Raw genomic sequence first — 13,624 nt, forward strand, 5'->3', positions numbered from 1 at the left:
TGTGTGCGTGTGTGCGCATGCGCAACACCTTTCACGTACGCTCACATAATTTGATTTATTGGGTCCGACTAAGGTCTATTGAGTGCACCACAAACTCTTTACCACAAGGCTATGACCCAATAATTTGGCAGCTTGTGCAATAGTGCATCATGTCTAAATTTGCACAAATAAGTTGATTATTGATCTTTCCTTGTGGAATTTGCCGAGCTGACAAAACCAACTGGATATACATGCCAATTCAACCTGTGCATTACATTCGAAGAGAAGCTCCAAACATTATTAACCTCACCCTGTTTATACTCTAAGCCTTTTATATAATCCAAGTAGCATCACAAATGAAGAAAAAATTGGTGTGATCAAGTACTTGGAATCGTGCTCAATGTTTGAGTGGTGGCTTTATGGGTGGATGACTCCTCTCCACGACGAGCCATGCGCAAGGGAGCATGTACGTGTGACAAGGCTCTTGTGGATTGTAGGGGATGAGCAAAGGGATTAGCGAAGCAGGTTGAGTCTCCAAACATCTCATCTCATTGCAATTATTTTCATCTCATTGCAATTAAATAAGGTGGGGAGAATTCAAATGATTAGATTCAAATGAAAGGCTTTGCTCAATGCTCATATATTAAGCTTGCTTCGTTAAGGCTGTGATTAAGAATTTTAAGGGGAAGAGATAAAGGGGGCAGCTTCCTCATCCACATCCCTCTGCCACCCCAACCACAACCCACAGGCAGTTCTCTGAAGATGCTAGCGAATGATCGCAGCCTTCTTTACCTCTTCTCTCGTGCACGCGTCCCTCGAGCTCGCCTCTTCTGCAAAACCCTAAATTTGGCTCTTCGGCAAAGAGGACCGGCCAGCACCTCCTTGGCGCGCAGGGCTTGCGCTTCTGCTACTCCGTTGCCTCCCGACATTTGCATTTAGACAGATTTACGCTTCTCACCCCCCCCCCCCCTCCTCTCTTTCGCGCCATGGCTTCCTCGCAGGCTTTCCCTGCCGTGCCTCCCTCTACGCGAAGTAACACTTCTGCTATCGTGCCTCCCCCTCTCTGCCTCAGGACCCGCCTCCTCCCCTCTCTGTATCGATTGTCCAGCTCCAGGAGGGCCTGCAGTGCTCTTCGTAACACTTTTGGTGTGCTTCGAGATGGCAGCAGCTTGAAGGTCAGAACGAACTTTGATTTTGTGGATAGAAGTCTGGGCCTGAGGGTCGAGAATGTTGCATTTGTACCTGCGGCCTCGCCTGCAAAGAGCTCTGAGATGCCTCCAAGCCACTCCGATACCTTCCTCTCTGTAACTACTGAAAAAGGCAAGGCCCTTTGTTAACCTTATTGTGACAATGTTCGTTACTTTGGCTGGCTCGCTATTCTGCACAATCATGTGTGAAATGAAACATGATTCCAAATTATGAAGGCCAATATTTTGACATAGAAGAGAACCCCTTCTTCTTATGTAGGTTAAGACTGTTCTTTAGAGGGCTGTCTGCACAATTTAACTTGCTAAATCACCGATCTGTTGGCATTAAAATAACTCCATTCTCCGGGGTGTTTTCTGTATGTTTTAATAAGAAATCATGAGAGATTCTAGCAGAAACTTTCTGATGGTCATTGATGAAACTTTGGTTATCATGCTAACCTTTTCTTTTCAGGAAGGAACCTCTTTTCTGCAAGCCTGATTTTCCTATCCTCTAATGCCAGCTTGCGTTTGGCCAATTCAGCTTTTTTTGTTAGCTGAGGATCTTTTGGGGCCTTTGCACCATCAGCCTGAGTTTTAGAGCCAGAAGCCGGACTTCGTTGATTCTGGTCAGCTGTAACAAGTTCTAAGTCATTACCACGGATGGTCTATTCTCAAAGACTTCAAGCTCATTAAAAGCAGGATTGTGACTTTAAGTTTTCCACGCCCACTCTGAACTCAAAATCAAAAACATGTGATGGGAATGGGATTGTGCACACACATGAGTGTGTGTGTGTGGCTAGGTTATCACTCAAGCGAATTGGGTTCCAAGATCAATCAACTTGGACTCATAAACACGATCTTGAGTATTTGCTAAGCCATCACAAGCTCACCATAAACAAGAGAGATGTAATGCAAAATAGATTTGGTTTATTCATTCATGAAATGAGCCTTAAGTAGCTCTGCAACCTGCACCAATAATGTGGGATAATTCCACCTCTTCTCTCCTTGACTCACACTCTAGTGACTCTAGGACAAAGCTCACATCTTACAATCCTCCCCTTGAGGTTTGGACTAGGAAGAATACATGGAAGATTCTTTATCCACTAAGGATGACACATGGTATCCACTAAGGATGTCAATACAAGAGGAATCCTCCCCTTGAACTTTGGGTTACAAGAAAGGTTACACTCCAATCAAGGAGCACATACAACATACTCTCCAATCCAGGAGTCAAGAACAACGCTCTAATCCAAGAGCAAAATCATGAAAAATGTCTGCTTTGCTCTAATCCAAGAGCATCTTAGTCTTCTTTAATGCTTTGTCTTCAACTGCTTCATGGTTGTATCAATGTTCTCCCCTTGAATAAGCGCCTTTGTCACCGTCTTCATTCTTCTTTTCTTTATCTCCACATTGATGATATTCATGATCTTTAATCTTAATGTTCTTCCCCATTTGAATGATGAGCTCTCCTTCGCGCAAGTTTTGGGATTGTTATGTTGCTGAAATTTGGCCAAAATAGGTGGTATCTAGCGGGATACTGGTAAAGGATTCCCAGGACTCTACTTTGTAATTTACCCTCTCGAAGTAAAAAGAAATACCGAAAGGGGTGCCAATTTTGGGGCCTACAGGTTCTCGGCGTCTGCTCGAAGCAATCTAGCTTCCGAGCCGTGTGTGTGCTTAAGTGTTAATTTCGGTCGTAGGTCTTCTTTGCACATTCTTTCAGTGTGTGTCTAAAGTAAAGAATTTCGGGTGAAAGCCAAAGCCTACCGCCCAAGGGGCCGGTTTCAAAGGGTTAAAATGCAAAAACGCTAATGCTTTGAAGGGCTGAAATCTGCAACTTGTTGGCGATAAGGGTTGAAGCTGCTGCTTGGTTCTACCGATGATCGCGGGCTGAAAACTCTGATTTATGGTGCTGGAAGCATTGGGAATTGTGTGTGAAAAACGCTGGTGTACTAGACTTGGAAACTCCAAGCCGAGAATCTACCGCGACAGCACAAATAACCACTTCAAAACAGTTCACAGCTCACAATTGATTCGACATTGGCCCGGCGGAGTTTGTGCCTAGAGATATTGGTCCCAAAGACTGGCGTCCCTTTCGGTATTTCTTTATGTCTTAATCTGTGTTCAAAGTACAAGAGTGCGGGCAGGCGCTCACACTCAGACTCTGCGTCCAGATGCTCGAGTTATGAGGCCATGTCTACTTATTTAAAGAGTTTAAGGGATGCCAAAAGCAGAGCCCCAAAAGTTGAAAATCAAAAGCCAAAAGCTCTGTGGAAAATAAAGCATATTCCACCTTCTCTCTCTCAAGCTCTCTCTTGAGCCACTGTAAAGCACAACTTAAAAAAGTAAAGCTCTTTCTCTCTCTTGCTAAAAGCGTGGAATAAAGCAGCCATTAGCGTAGGATTTCAGCCAGCCTTTGCGTAGAAAAAGCAAAGTCAAAAGCTGCCCCCAGCTTTTCGTAAAATGCGGACGCCCGTACACAGTGCCACGTAGCATCCCTTCTGCGAAATGAGGTCCTGTTCTTACCGCCAGCCATGCCAGCCTGCAATTTCCCCGGGCGGGCAGAGGGTGTTTGATGGGCAGCCACGTCACTGTTTGTGACATACCCCCCTCTTGAAAGCATTGTAATCGCCCTCGATTACGTCTGCAAAACAGACAGAAGCCATAAACTGTCTGAGCAGACATTGACTGTTAGTACCTACGCACTAGGAACACACATCTAGCACATGTACCAATCGACAGGCACATCACACGACATCACAGGACATCACATGACATTCAACATTCATTCGGATCTTTAGACCATGATTTATTGGCAATGCAGTTAGCAATCGCATCTAAATCCACTTAGGACCTCATAGATGCCCGATTGACTGACCCCTATTGCTCGAGATCATTCAAACCAAAATGCTGCAGTCATTTTGTCTATCAGTTTTTGCACTTAAAAACAAGTCGAGAACAAATCAGTTTCATATTCTGGAATTCCATTTTATAAAGTCATACTGCAGAATACTGTCAGCTCTCAGTATCCCTGAAGCTCAAAGAGACATCAAAGACTCTTAACATTCTAAAAATCAAGGCATCTGTTGACGAAGGAGCAGAGTAACTTTTCTCTTGTACAAACCCACTGCACCAGATCTCCGGCCAAGGCTCAAGCTGAATTCGGGGTTCCATTTGGAGTAGACTATGCTAAGCCAAAAGCTTCAAAGTAAAGGTTCACAATCTGAGGAGTATCTGCTAGGTCCTCCTCCTCCATCCACTTCGCATCCAAAGCAGGATAGTTCTTGAATTTAACCAAGAACCGTCTTCTTACTTTACCCTTATTCTTTCTGTCTTTATGTGCGAAAATTTGTTCAGGAACAAGGATCTTCTCGTTTTCTTCCACTTGGGGTTGCTCATTAGGCTGTCAGGCAGTCTCAGACGGAAGGAGACATCATTGATCTTTTCAGAGATCTGGAAAGGTCCATAGTATCGTATACTAAGCTTTGGAAAAAGCCTCTCCTTTCCCTTTTTCTTTCTTAGGCGTGCTTTTACAAAACGTAAGAGCACCCACTCATCCTCCTTCAATTTCAAATTGCGACGATGGCGATCTGTTGCCTTTTTTTGTCTTTCCTAAGATTTCTGCAAAGCCTCGCGGACCTTGGCAAAAGCCGTGTCTAAGTTGCGTGTGGACTCATCAGCTTCAAAAATCTTATCTTTCGTGCTTAGGAAGGTTAGAACCTTCGCAACACCTTCAATAATCTCAAATGGCGCCTTCCCCGTTGAAGAGTGTATCGTGTTGTTGTAGGCAAATTCCACCAAAGGTAGATACTTTTCCCATTGAATCTTCTGATCTGAGATGTAAGACTTCAATAAATCTAAAACCACTGAATTGGCAATCTCGGACTGCCCTTCAGTCTGCGGATGGAAAGATGATGAGAACTGCAACCGCGTGCCAATGTTCTCCCAAATTGCCTTCCAAAACAAACTAGTAATCTGGGGTCCTTGTCGGAGACAATCGTCTCGGGCATGCCATGTAATCTAAAGATCTGGGCCACAAACAGTCTCGCTAAGTGATCCGGTTTGATTGTTTTTTTCACTGGAATGAAATGAGTCTGCTTGCTAAATTTGTCAATGACAGTCTAGATACCATCGTGACCACTCTGTGTTCTCGGGAGATGAAAAATGAAATCAATTGTAATACTTTCCCAGGGACGGGTGGGTATGGGCAAAGGCTGTAACAATCCCTGGGCTTTATGCATGTCAAACTTGACCTTCTGGCATACCAAGCAACTGCGCACAACTCGTCCACATCCTTCTTGAGTCTCGGCCAAAAGAAATATTTCTCTACCCCTTTCATGATGATGGTAGCAATGCCGCGGTGACCCTTAAAAGGCGGACAGTGGCATTCAGTCATAACCTTTCTCCTCAACGGCTGTGTAACGCACAACATGGTTTTCCTCATCAAGTAGCCATCCCGAATGGAATATCCTGCTATTGTTTCCCCATCCCGTATCCGTGTGAAAACGTCTGTAAAATCTGTATCCGTGGCATACTGATCTACCATATCCTCGAAGCTCCTATGATGTATCGCGGAAATAGCTAGAACCAACAGCTTCCGAGACAAAGCATCTGCCACCAAATTCTTCTGTCCCTGAACATGGACAATCTGGAAGTGAAACTGTGACAAGATGTTTTCCCACTGCATCTGCTTTTACGATAGCTGCTTCTGTGACAAGAAGTAGCGTAAACTCTGATGGTCTGTAAAGATAGTAAAATCTGCTCCGAGTAGGTAGTGCCGCTACTGAGTAAAAGCATGGATAACCGCCAAAAGCTCTTTCTCATAAATCTGTGTTGTCAATTCCGGCCTTGAGAAAAATCGGCTCTCGTAGGCAATGACATGGCCTTCTTGCATTAAGACCGCACCCAGACTACGACCACAAGTATCACAATATACTTCTGCAAGTCCGACAAAGTCAAAACTGGTCCTGTAGTCAATTTGTCTCTCAATGTCTGAAATGCAGTCTGTAGGTGCAGCGGAAGTGAATGTTGACTTTGCTCAAGATGAGTTCTCCGAACTGTGCTCAAGGTTCCTTTTACTTAGGGTAGGGAGAGCCTTCCGTTCCTTTAATGAGAGTGCAAACAAAGTGATGAACACTGTGAATGAAGTTGCTGAGACTGAGAGATAGAGAGAAGAGAATACGACACCGGAAAGTTGTCAAACCCTCCTCCAAGGACCGCACTCTCGATGGCGAGAGTGGTCTACTATTGATTGCACAATATGGTACAAGATGCTGATGCAAATCAAATGGGGCTATGCTAAGGCCGACGATGGTGACGATGAGGACGAGACTATGGCTGAAAACTGAATGCTTTGAAGACGACGACTTCTATCTGTTGCTATGGCTTATGCGGCTGATTGGAAATGCCGGTTCATGCTACTACAAAATGCTGGACTTGCATGTGCAAAACGCTGCCCTGCGGCCTGTAAAACGCTGATATGCTGCCTTCTTTATCGCTGAAGTTGCTGGTTCAAAAATGCTGTCTTTATGGTGCTGAAAGGCTGCTGCTAAACGCTGTCTTGCTGGCTGTGCTACTGCTGCAGAATTGCTGCCTGTGGGTGCAGAAAAAACGCTACTTGCAGAGGCTTGAAAAACGCTAATTGGCTGGTCTTTAAATGCTGGTGGAAACGCTATGCTGGTGGCTGAAATCACCAAGTCATCCAAGGCTGAAAAACGCTGGACTGTTGGGGTTGAAAACGCCAAGTTCTGGTGTTGAAAACGTTGGCCTTTAGGGCTGAAAACGCCAGGGTTTTTATGTTGGTCTTGCTTGAGAATTGGCCTGTTGAGCAATGATCCTGCTGCCTCCTTTGTCAGAAAGTGCTAGCTCTGGTTTGCTTATATATTTCTTTATCCATTTTGCCCTACCCAGTTCCCAACAAAAGTCACTTAATAAATAAGTGAAAATGTGAAAAATAGGGAAAATAGGTTTAATGCACTGGAAGATTCCCTCAATGGATTTTGATGGGAATGGTGATGATCATGCTGTGTGCAACTGGAGAATATGCATCTACTCTACGTGACTTGTCATGCATGGTCTGCGAACAGACTCACAAAAGTGCCAGATCACTTCCTATTCTAGACTGACTTGACTGATTGAACCCTGGTCATGTTGTAGCCTGTCCACGGACACAGAGGGTTGGATGTGTCACGTGACATAGTCACCTGTGTGGGTCCCCACGAGAAAGTGTCACAAATGGGAGCGCACACAAATAATCAACAAGATGAAAATAAATAATCTTTCAACTAAACAAAGTTGAGGGAGAAGTTCGACATAGTATTTGGGACCAGAAGATGGGCTGCCCCCCCCCCCCCTAAAGAGAATCCTTTATTAGGGAGAATCTTTTTACAAGCACAAGAACCGGAGAAAACCCCTCCGTTCTAAATCTCTGACTCAATGGTCGTTCCTTCCCGTAAGGGAAATCCGAGAGACGAGCTCTCAATCCTTTTTTCGTCTGTACTCGGAGTCGAGACTTTGCAGACAATTTCCGAATTCTGTTCCCGGAATTCCCAAGCGTAGGCCGAAGCCTTCTCGCTTCTCCTTCGCGATGAAGTACTTGCAAACACACACACAAACACACGACAACAATTCGTATGGCGAATCCACAATTGATACCTGTCGCTCTTGCGCGGGAAATGCGACTTCCGTGCTTCGTAGTCTCACGATCTCTTGCGGTAGAGTCTTCTCTTGCTGACGCTGGTAACCTTCTTTCAGCGAGGGCATGTGGTGCTTTTATAGCTCCTTGGCCACGGCACGAATAGCTGCTCGCGTAGAGATCGTGGCCTTTTTTTTTTTGCGTTGCTTTACCCGAAATAGGGAGAGAGAATTCGGTGGTTGGTTTTGTTGCTTTATTTTCTAAGTGGCTGCCCACTTATTAAGTGGACGGCCGGCATATTTTAAAATTGGTCTGAACCTGCCCAAAAACTCAATAAAACCTTACATGTTAAAAACAATGCCTTTCACAACATTTCCCAGGCGTCCCTGGATACAACCACATGCACGAATGCAATGCAAACATAGATTCCTCGCGGGAAAGCGTCTGCTCTTCCCGGAAAACTCGTTAAAATATTCTGCTTTTTAAGAAAAGCTTCTCAGAACCCATCTTTATTCTTGTGCTTGCGTCTTTACGCGTATTCCTCTTTCCAGTTCGGGTCAACAAACACATGAAGTGGGTGAGTCCTCAAGACCACCACAGACAGATGATGATATATTCAGGACCCAGTTGGCTACTGCTGTGGCTATGTTCACACAAGTAATGCAGAACCCGAGGTTTTTAGCCTTTCTGCAACCTCCTGTTCCGTCTCAGCAAGTTGGGTCACTGGATCGTATTCAAAAGCCTGTTAAGGCTCGAGCACAGGTGATTCATACCGCATAGTCAATGGAAACACCTGTACACTTGACGGAGAACATGCAGTCTCCACAACCTATGCCTAAGGTGCAAGAACAGGTGGCTGAGGTGCCAGTTTTTCAAGCTGTACCAGTTCAGCCCGCCACCTTTCAGCAGCCTATAGCTGGTTCTAATGGGCAGGGAAGCAACCTACAGGCTTTGCAACAGGTCTTCCCACCACCTTCAGTACACCCTGGCTATTTTGGAGGTGGATCGGTATTCCAGAGCATGGTTGGTCATGCACCTGGAAATCAGTTTTATACGCCAGGAACAGTGTATGGGGGTGCTCAAACGATGATGCCTAACCCCATGTACAGTGTCATGGGTATGCAACCAGGGTTTCAGAGCACTCAGGGCCAATTTGGGATGCCACAGGCAAATTTTGGTATGGCTGGAATTACAAATCAGTAGCCAAATATGGCGTTTCCAGGTCAAGTTAATAGCGGCCAAGGAACACAGATGAACCCTAATAGTGTTCCCATGTTTCAGTCACTTCCATATGACAATTTAACACCGCTGGAGAGGCCAACTCCGTACAAAGAAGGTGGCAAAGGTGTGACATTCACGACCTTTACAGGGTTTGATGACAGGAAGAAGGCTCTCTCATTCCTCCAGCAGTTTGACAAGGCCTATGCAGGGGGAAACTTTACAGAGGCTTCAAAGGTCCGCAAGGCAGCCACTTTCTTGACAGGGAATGCGGGACAATGGTGGACAACTTTATTGCTTCAAGGGCAAGCTCCGTCCACATGGATTTACTTTAAGCAGATTTTTGCAGCAGCATGGTTATCTGATGATTTCGAAGCAGATGTCATGACAGAATGGCACCAGCTTAATGCTGCCACTTGCAGAAATCTGGATGATTACAATCGGAAGTTTTGGAAAGCTCTACTTCCAGCAACTTCCTATAGGTTTGTGCCATTGACAGAACAGATTGAAAAATACTGTTGTGGCCTACCCAAAGGATTGAGAAAATACTGCACGAAGACTAAAGTCACTACTTTGACGCAGCTCATCGAGGTAGCAAACACTGGCAATGGTTTGCTCAAGGGAGAAGATTGTGAATTTAACACTGGCGTCAAGGCAGGATCAGGCAAGAAAAATTCAGCCAAGAAGCACGTTCCCAATGGGGCTCCTAAAGGGACTCATGAGTCAGCCAACGCAGGGAAAGACAAAGCTACGGCTGAATCAGAAAAAGGACCAGCAAAGAAATGGAAAAGACGTTTTCCTCGCAAGTCAGAAGAGCAAAAGAAGGTCCTGAGGACAGAGAACAAATGCTTTATATGTGAGCAGCCTGGCCACATTGCTTACAATTGTCCTACAAAGAAAAGGCCAGCTGACTCTGATGACAAGGAAGACAGGAAAGGAAAGAAGCCCATGGCTGGTCTAGTGCCAGATATGGTGGGCGACAAGCCAAATTCAGATGCAAGTGAGCTTTGCAGAGCATGGGGAAAGGTCAGGGATCAAATAGTGCTTATCTTCTTTGATCCAGGTGCCAAAGCGAACTTCATTTCCCCAGAATTGGCTTCAAAGTTGGGAATCAGACCTGAAGAGATGGGGTATACAGCAGAGGCAGGTTTGGCATGTCCTGGCCATACAGAGGCTGTGACACCCATCATTGGAAAGTTGCGTCTACATATCCAGTCCTATGTAGATGCTGAAGAATTTTACATCATGCCACTGGACGGATGTGATGTGTTGTTAGGTATTCCTTGGTTGTTTCGTGTACAGGGAATCATGGATGCCTACAACAAAAAGATCACTGTACAGAGTAGGGGAAAGACTCACATTCTGGATGTAAAGCTTAAAGGGGAGTCTATTCCTACTGTATCAGCTTCTGCTATTACTTCTGTAATGAAAAAGCATCTTTTTGCGTACTTGGTTTTTGCACGTGAAGTGTCAGATTGTGATGAATCAAATTTATCTGTGCTAGATAAAGAAAGGTCAATGTTTTTACAACAGTACAGTGACTGTTTTTCCGATTCATTACCGTCTCAATTACCGCGAGAGAGACCCGAGGACCATGCGATAGATTTGGTGCCAGGCAGTAGCCCACCAAATAAGCCTCCGTACAGGGTTAGTGCGGCTCAGCAGAAAGAGATAATGGGCCAAGTACAGGAGTCGTTACAAAAGGGGCTGATTCAGCCCAGTTCATCTCCATTTTGTTCTCCAGTGTTATTGGTGGAGAAAAAGGATGGCTCATGGCGTATGTGCATCGACGACCGTGCACTGAACAAGAATACCATCAAGAATAGGTTCCCTATACCTAGAATTGATGATATTATGGACAAATTAGAAGGAGCAGCTATGTTTAGCAGGATAGATCTAAAGAGTGGGTACCATCAGATCCGCATTAGATCAGAGGATGTGCACAAGACTGCTTTTAGAACAACGTTTGGCCTTTACGAATTTTTAGTGATGCCCTCTGGTCTTACAAATGCTCCTGCTACGTTCAATAGGATGATGGACACAAATTTTCCGTCCACACCAGCAGTTTGTTGGTACATTCTTTGATGACATGATAGTCTACTCAAAGAATGAAGAGGAGCATAGGCATCACTTGGCCATTGTGTTCAAAGAGCTACGCAGTCATAGGTTGCTCATCAATGCAAAGAAAAGTGAGTTTTTTCTGGAAGAGATTCACTTTCTGGGACACATTGTGTCAAAGGATGGTGTCAGAATGGATCCTGCAAAAGTTGAAGCGATCAAGTCATGGCCAAATTTGAAGACGGTGCATGATGTCCGAAGCTTTTTGGGACTATGCTCCTATTACAGAAGGTTTATCCGAAATTACGCTGAGATTGCTTCACCTTTACATGCTCTTTAAAAGAAGGCAGTCACCTTCAGATGGACACAGAAAGAGATTTCAGCTTTTAATCTCTTAAAGGAAAAGATGACTTCAGATCCAGTCATTGTGTTGCCAGATCTTCTGAAGTCATTTGTGGTCCAGTGCGACGCCTGCGGTAGTAGCATTGGTGCAGTGCTAATGCAAGATGGCAGGGTAGTAGCCTATGAGAGCAGAATTTTGCAAGGGCCAGAGATGACCATGCAGGTCTATGAGAAAGAGTTACTGGCTGTGATTCATGCGCTCTTAAGTTGGAAACACTACCTGCTAGGTGCAGATTTCGTTGTCCAAACGGACCATCAGACCTTGCGATACTTCTTGACACAGACAAAGTTATTTGAGAAGCATATGCGATGGGCAAATATTTTGTCCATGTTCCATTTTCAGATTGTGCATGTGGAAGGCAAGAAGAACGTTGTGGCTGATGCCTTGTCAAGGAAGCCACAAATTTCAGCTGTGTCGATTCCTTATCATCATGCACTTGATGATATGAGAGAACAATATGAAAATGATGAAGATTTTGCAAGGGTCTTCGAGCAGCTAATGGATGGACAACGTCATGAACACTATCTTTTTAAAGACGGGTTCATGATGATGCATGGCAGATTGTGTGTCACAAAGCCATTGCGACGCAAAGTTATGGAAGAGAGTCATGTCCCACCGTATGCAGGGCATCGCGGTATCGATGCTACAGTTAAAGCGGTTGAGACATTCTTCTACTGGCCTACATTGAGAAGAGATGTGGATGCCTTTGTGCGAGAATGCCTAATATGCCAAAAGGTCAAGTTTGACAGGCAAAAGGCACCAGGGTTATTGCAACCACTACCTATTCCAGATAAACCATGGGAAAGTATTGCTATGGATTTTATCTTTGATCTTCCGAGAACGCAGACAGGAAACGATGGTATTTGGACCATTATTTGCAGATTCAGCAAACAGGCTCATTTTATTCCTGTCAGGAAGAAGATAAAGCCAGATCAGATGGCACGCCTGTTTATGAGCAATATTTTCAAGTATCTTGGCATGCCACAGTCGATTGTTAGCGACCGTGATCCACGCATGACAAGTTTGTTCTGGAGAGGCTTGTTTGAGAATATGGGCACCACGCTCAAATTCTCTTCGTCATTTCATCCTCAAACAGATGGGTAGTCAGAAGAGGCAAATTCTACTGTCCTAGATCTGCTGAAGTGCTATGTGTCAGAGCATAAAGGAAAGTGGGAGCAGTATTTGCCATTGGTGGAGTATGCATACAATAATACAGTGCATTCATCAACTGGCAAGGCACCCTTTGAGATAGTTGAAGGTGGCAAGAAAGTTCCTCCCATACTGCATACAAAGGACAAGATATTTGAAGCAGATAAGTATGTTTAGGACATGGATGAAATGTACAAGAAGGTCAAAGTGGCCTTAGAAAGGACTCAGGCAAAGCAAAAGAAAGCAGCTGATCGTCACCGTCGTGAAGTGGTATATTCACTTGGTGATTGGGTGCTTTTACGCTTTGAAAAGGCAAGGTTAAAGAAGATGAAGGGCAAGGAAAGACTGTTTCCAAAGCTCAGCATGCGTTACTATGGGCCTTTTCAAGTGTGCGACATAATCAGTGATGTTGCATATAGGCTGAAATTGCCTGACAGTTGGAAGATTCACAATGCGTTTCATGTGAGTCTTCTCAGACCCTATGTGGGTGATGTGCCAGAAGATATGCCAGCTGAAGATCAGCCGGAAGTCGAGGAACTTGACGAGATTTTGGTCCCTGAACAGATTTTGGCACACAAAGAAAGGAAAGTGAAAGGCAAGGTTGCTAGGCGTTACTTGGTAAAGTTCAGAAACTATCCACCAATGGATGCGAAGTGGATGGAAGAAGGTGAACTTGCAGAGTCACCAACTGTGTTATCACTTTACTTGGAAGCCTTCGATTTGCAACCTACCTTGACCCCTTGAGTTTCAAAGTTACATGGATTGTCAGTGTGACAATGGCTTCTGAAACAAATGATGTACATGGTATTTAAAGTGAGCTCAAATCAAATACCTGTTACATGAATGTTAGAGCTGTACAGATTGTCAGTTTGGCAATTGCTCTTATGGAATGTCCAAAAGTTTGGTTAGTGCTATAGAAGTGAGTATTTCTTGTCAGTTTTTCAAGGATACAGTAATTGCTTCTATTAAAGAGTACATGTGTAACTGCATTCTTAA

At 44.6% G+C, this 13,624-nt stretch overlaps 1 protein-coding gene across 1 annotated transcript in view; it reads left to right on the forward strand.

Moving 5' to 3' along the window:
* The first annotated feature begins 660 nt into the window (after positions 1 to 660).
* Positions 661 to 13,624, forward strand: part of LOC147462004 (glycerol-3-phosphate acyltransferase, chloroplastic-like) — a 114,919-nt gene continuing 101,955 nt past the window's right edge. Inside the window, exon 1 of the mRNA XM_086509478.1 lies at positions 661 to 1,299. Within this exon, the coding sequence (XP_086365604.1) occupies positions 966 to 1,299 (334 nt within the window). The 5' untranslated portion in view covers positions 661 to 965. The remainder of the gene's footprint in view (positions 1,300 to 13,624) is intronic.

The sequence above is a fragment of the Adiantum capillus-veneris genome, chromosome 3 (genome assembly GCF_014529385.1).
Source record: "Adiantum capillus-veneris isolate H3 chromosome 3, ASM1452938v2, whole genome shotgun sequence".
NCBI classification, from domain to species: domain Eukaryota; kingdom Viridiplantae; phylum Streptophyta; class Polypodiopsida; order Polypodiales; family Pteridaceae; genus Adiantum; species Adiantum capillus-veneris.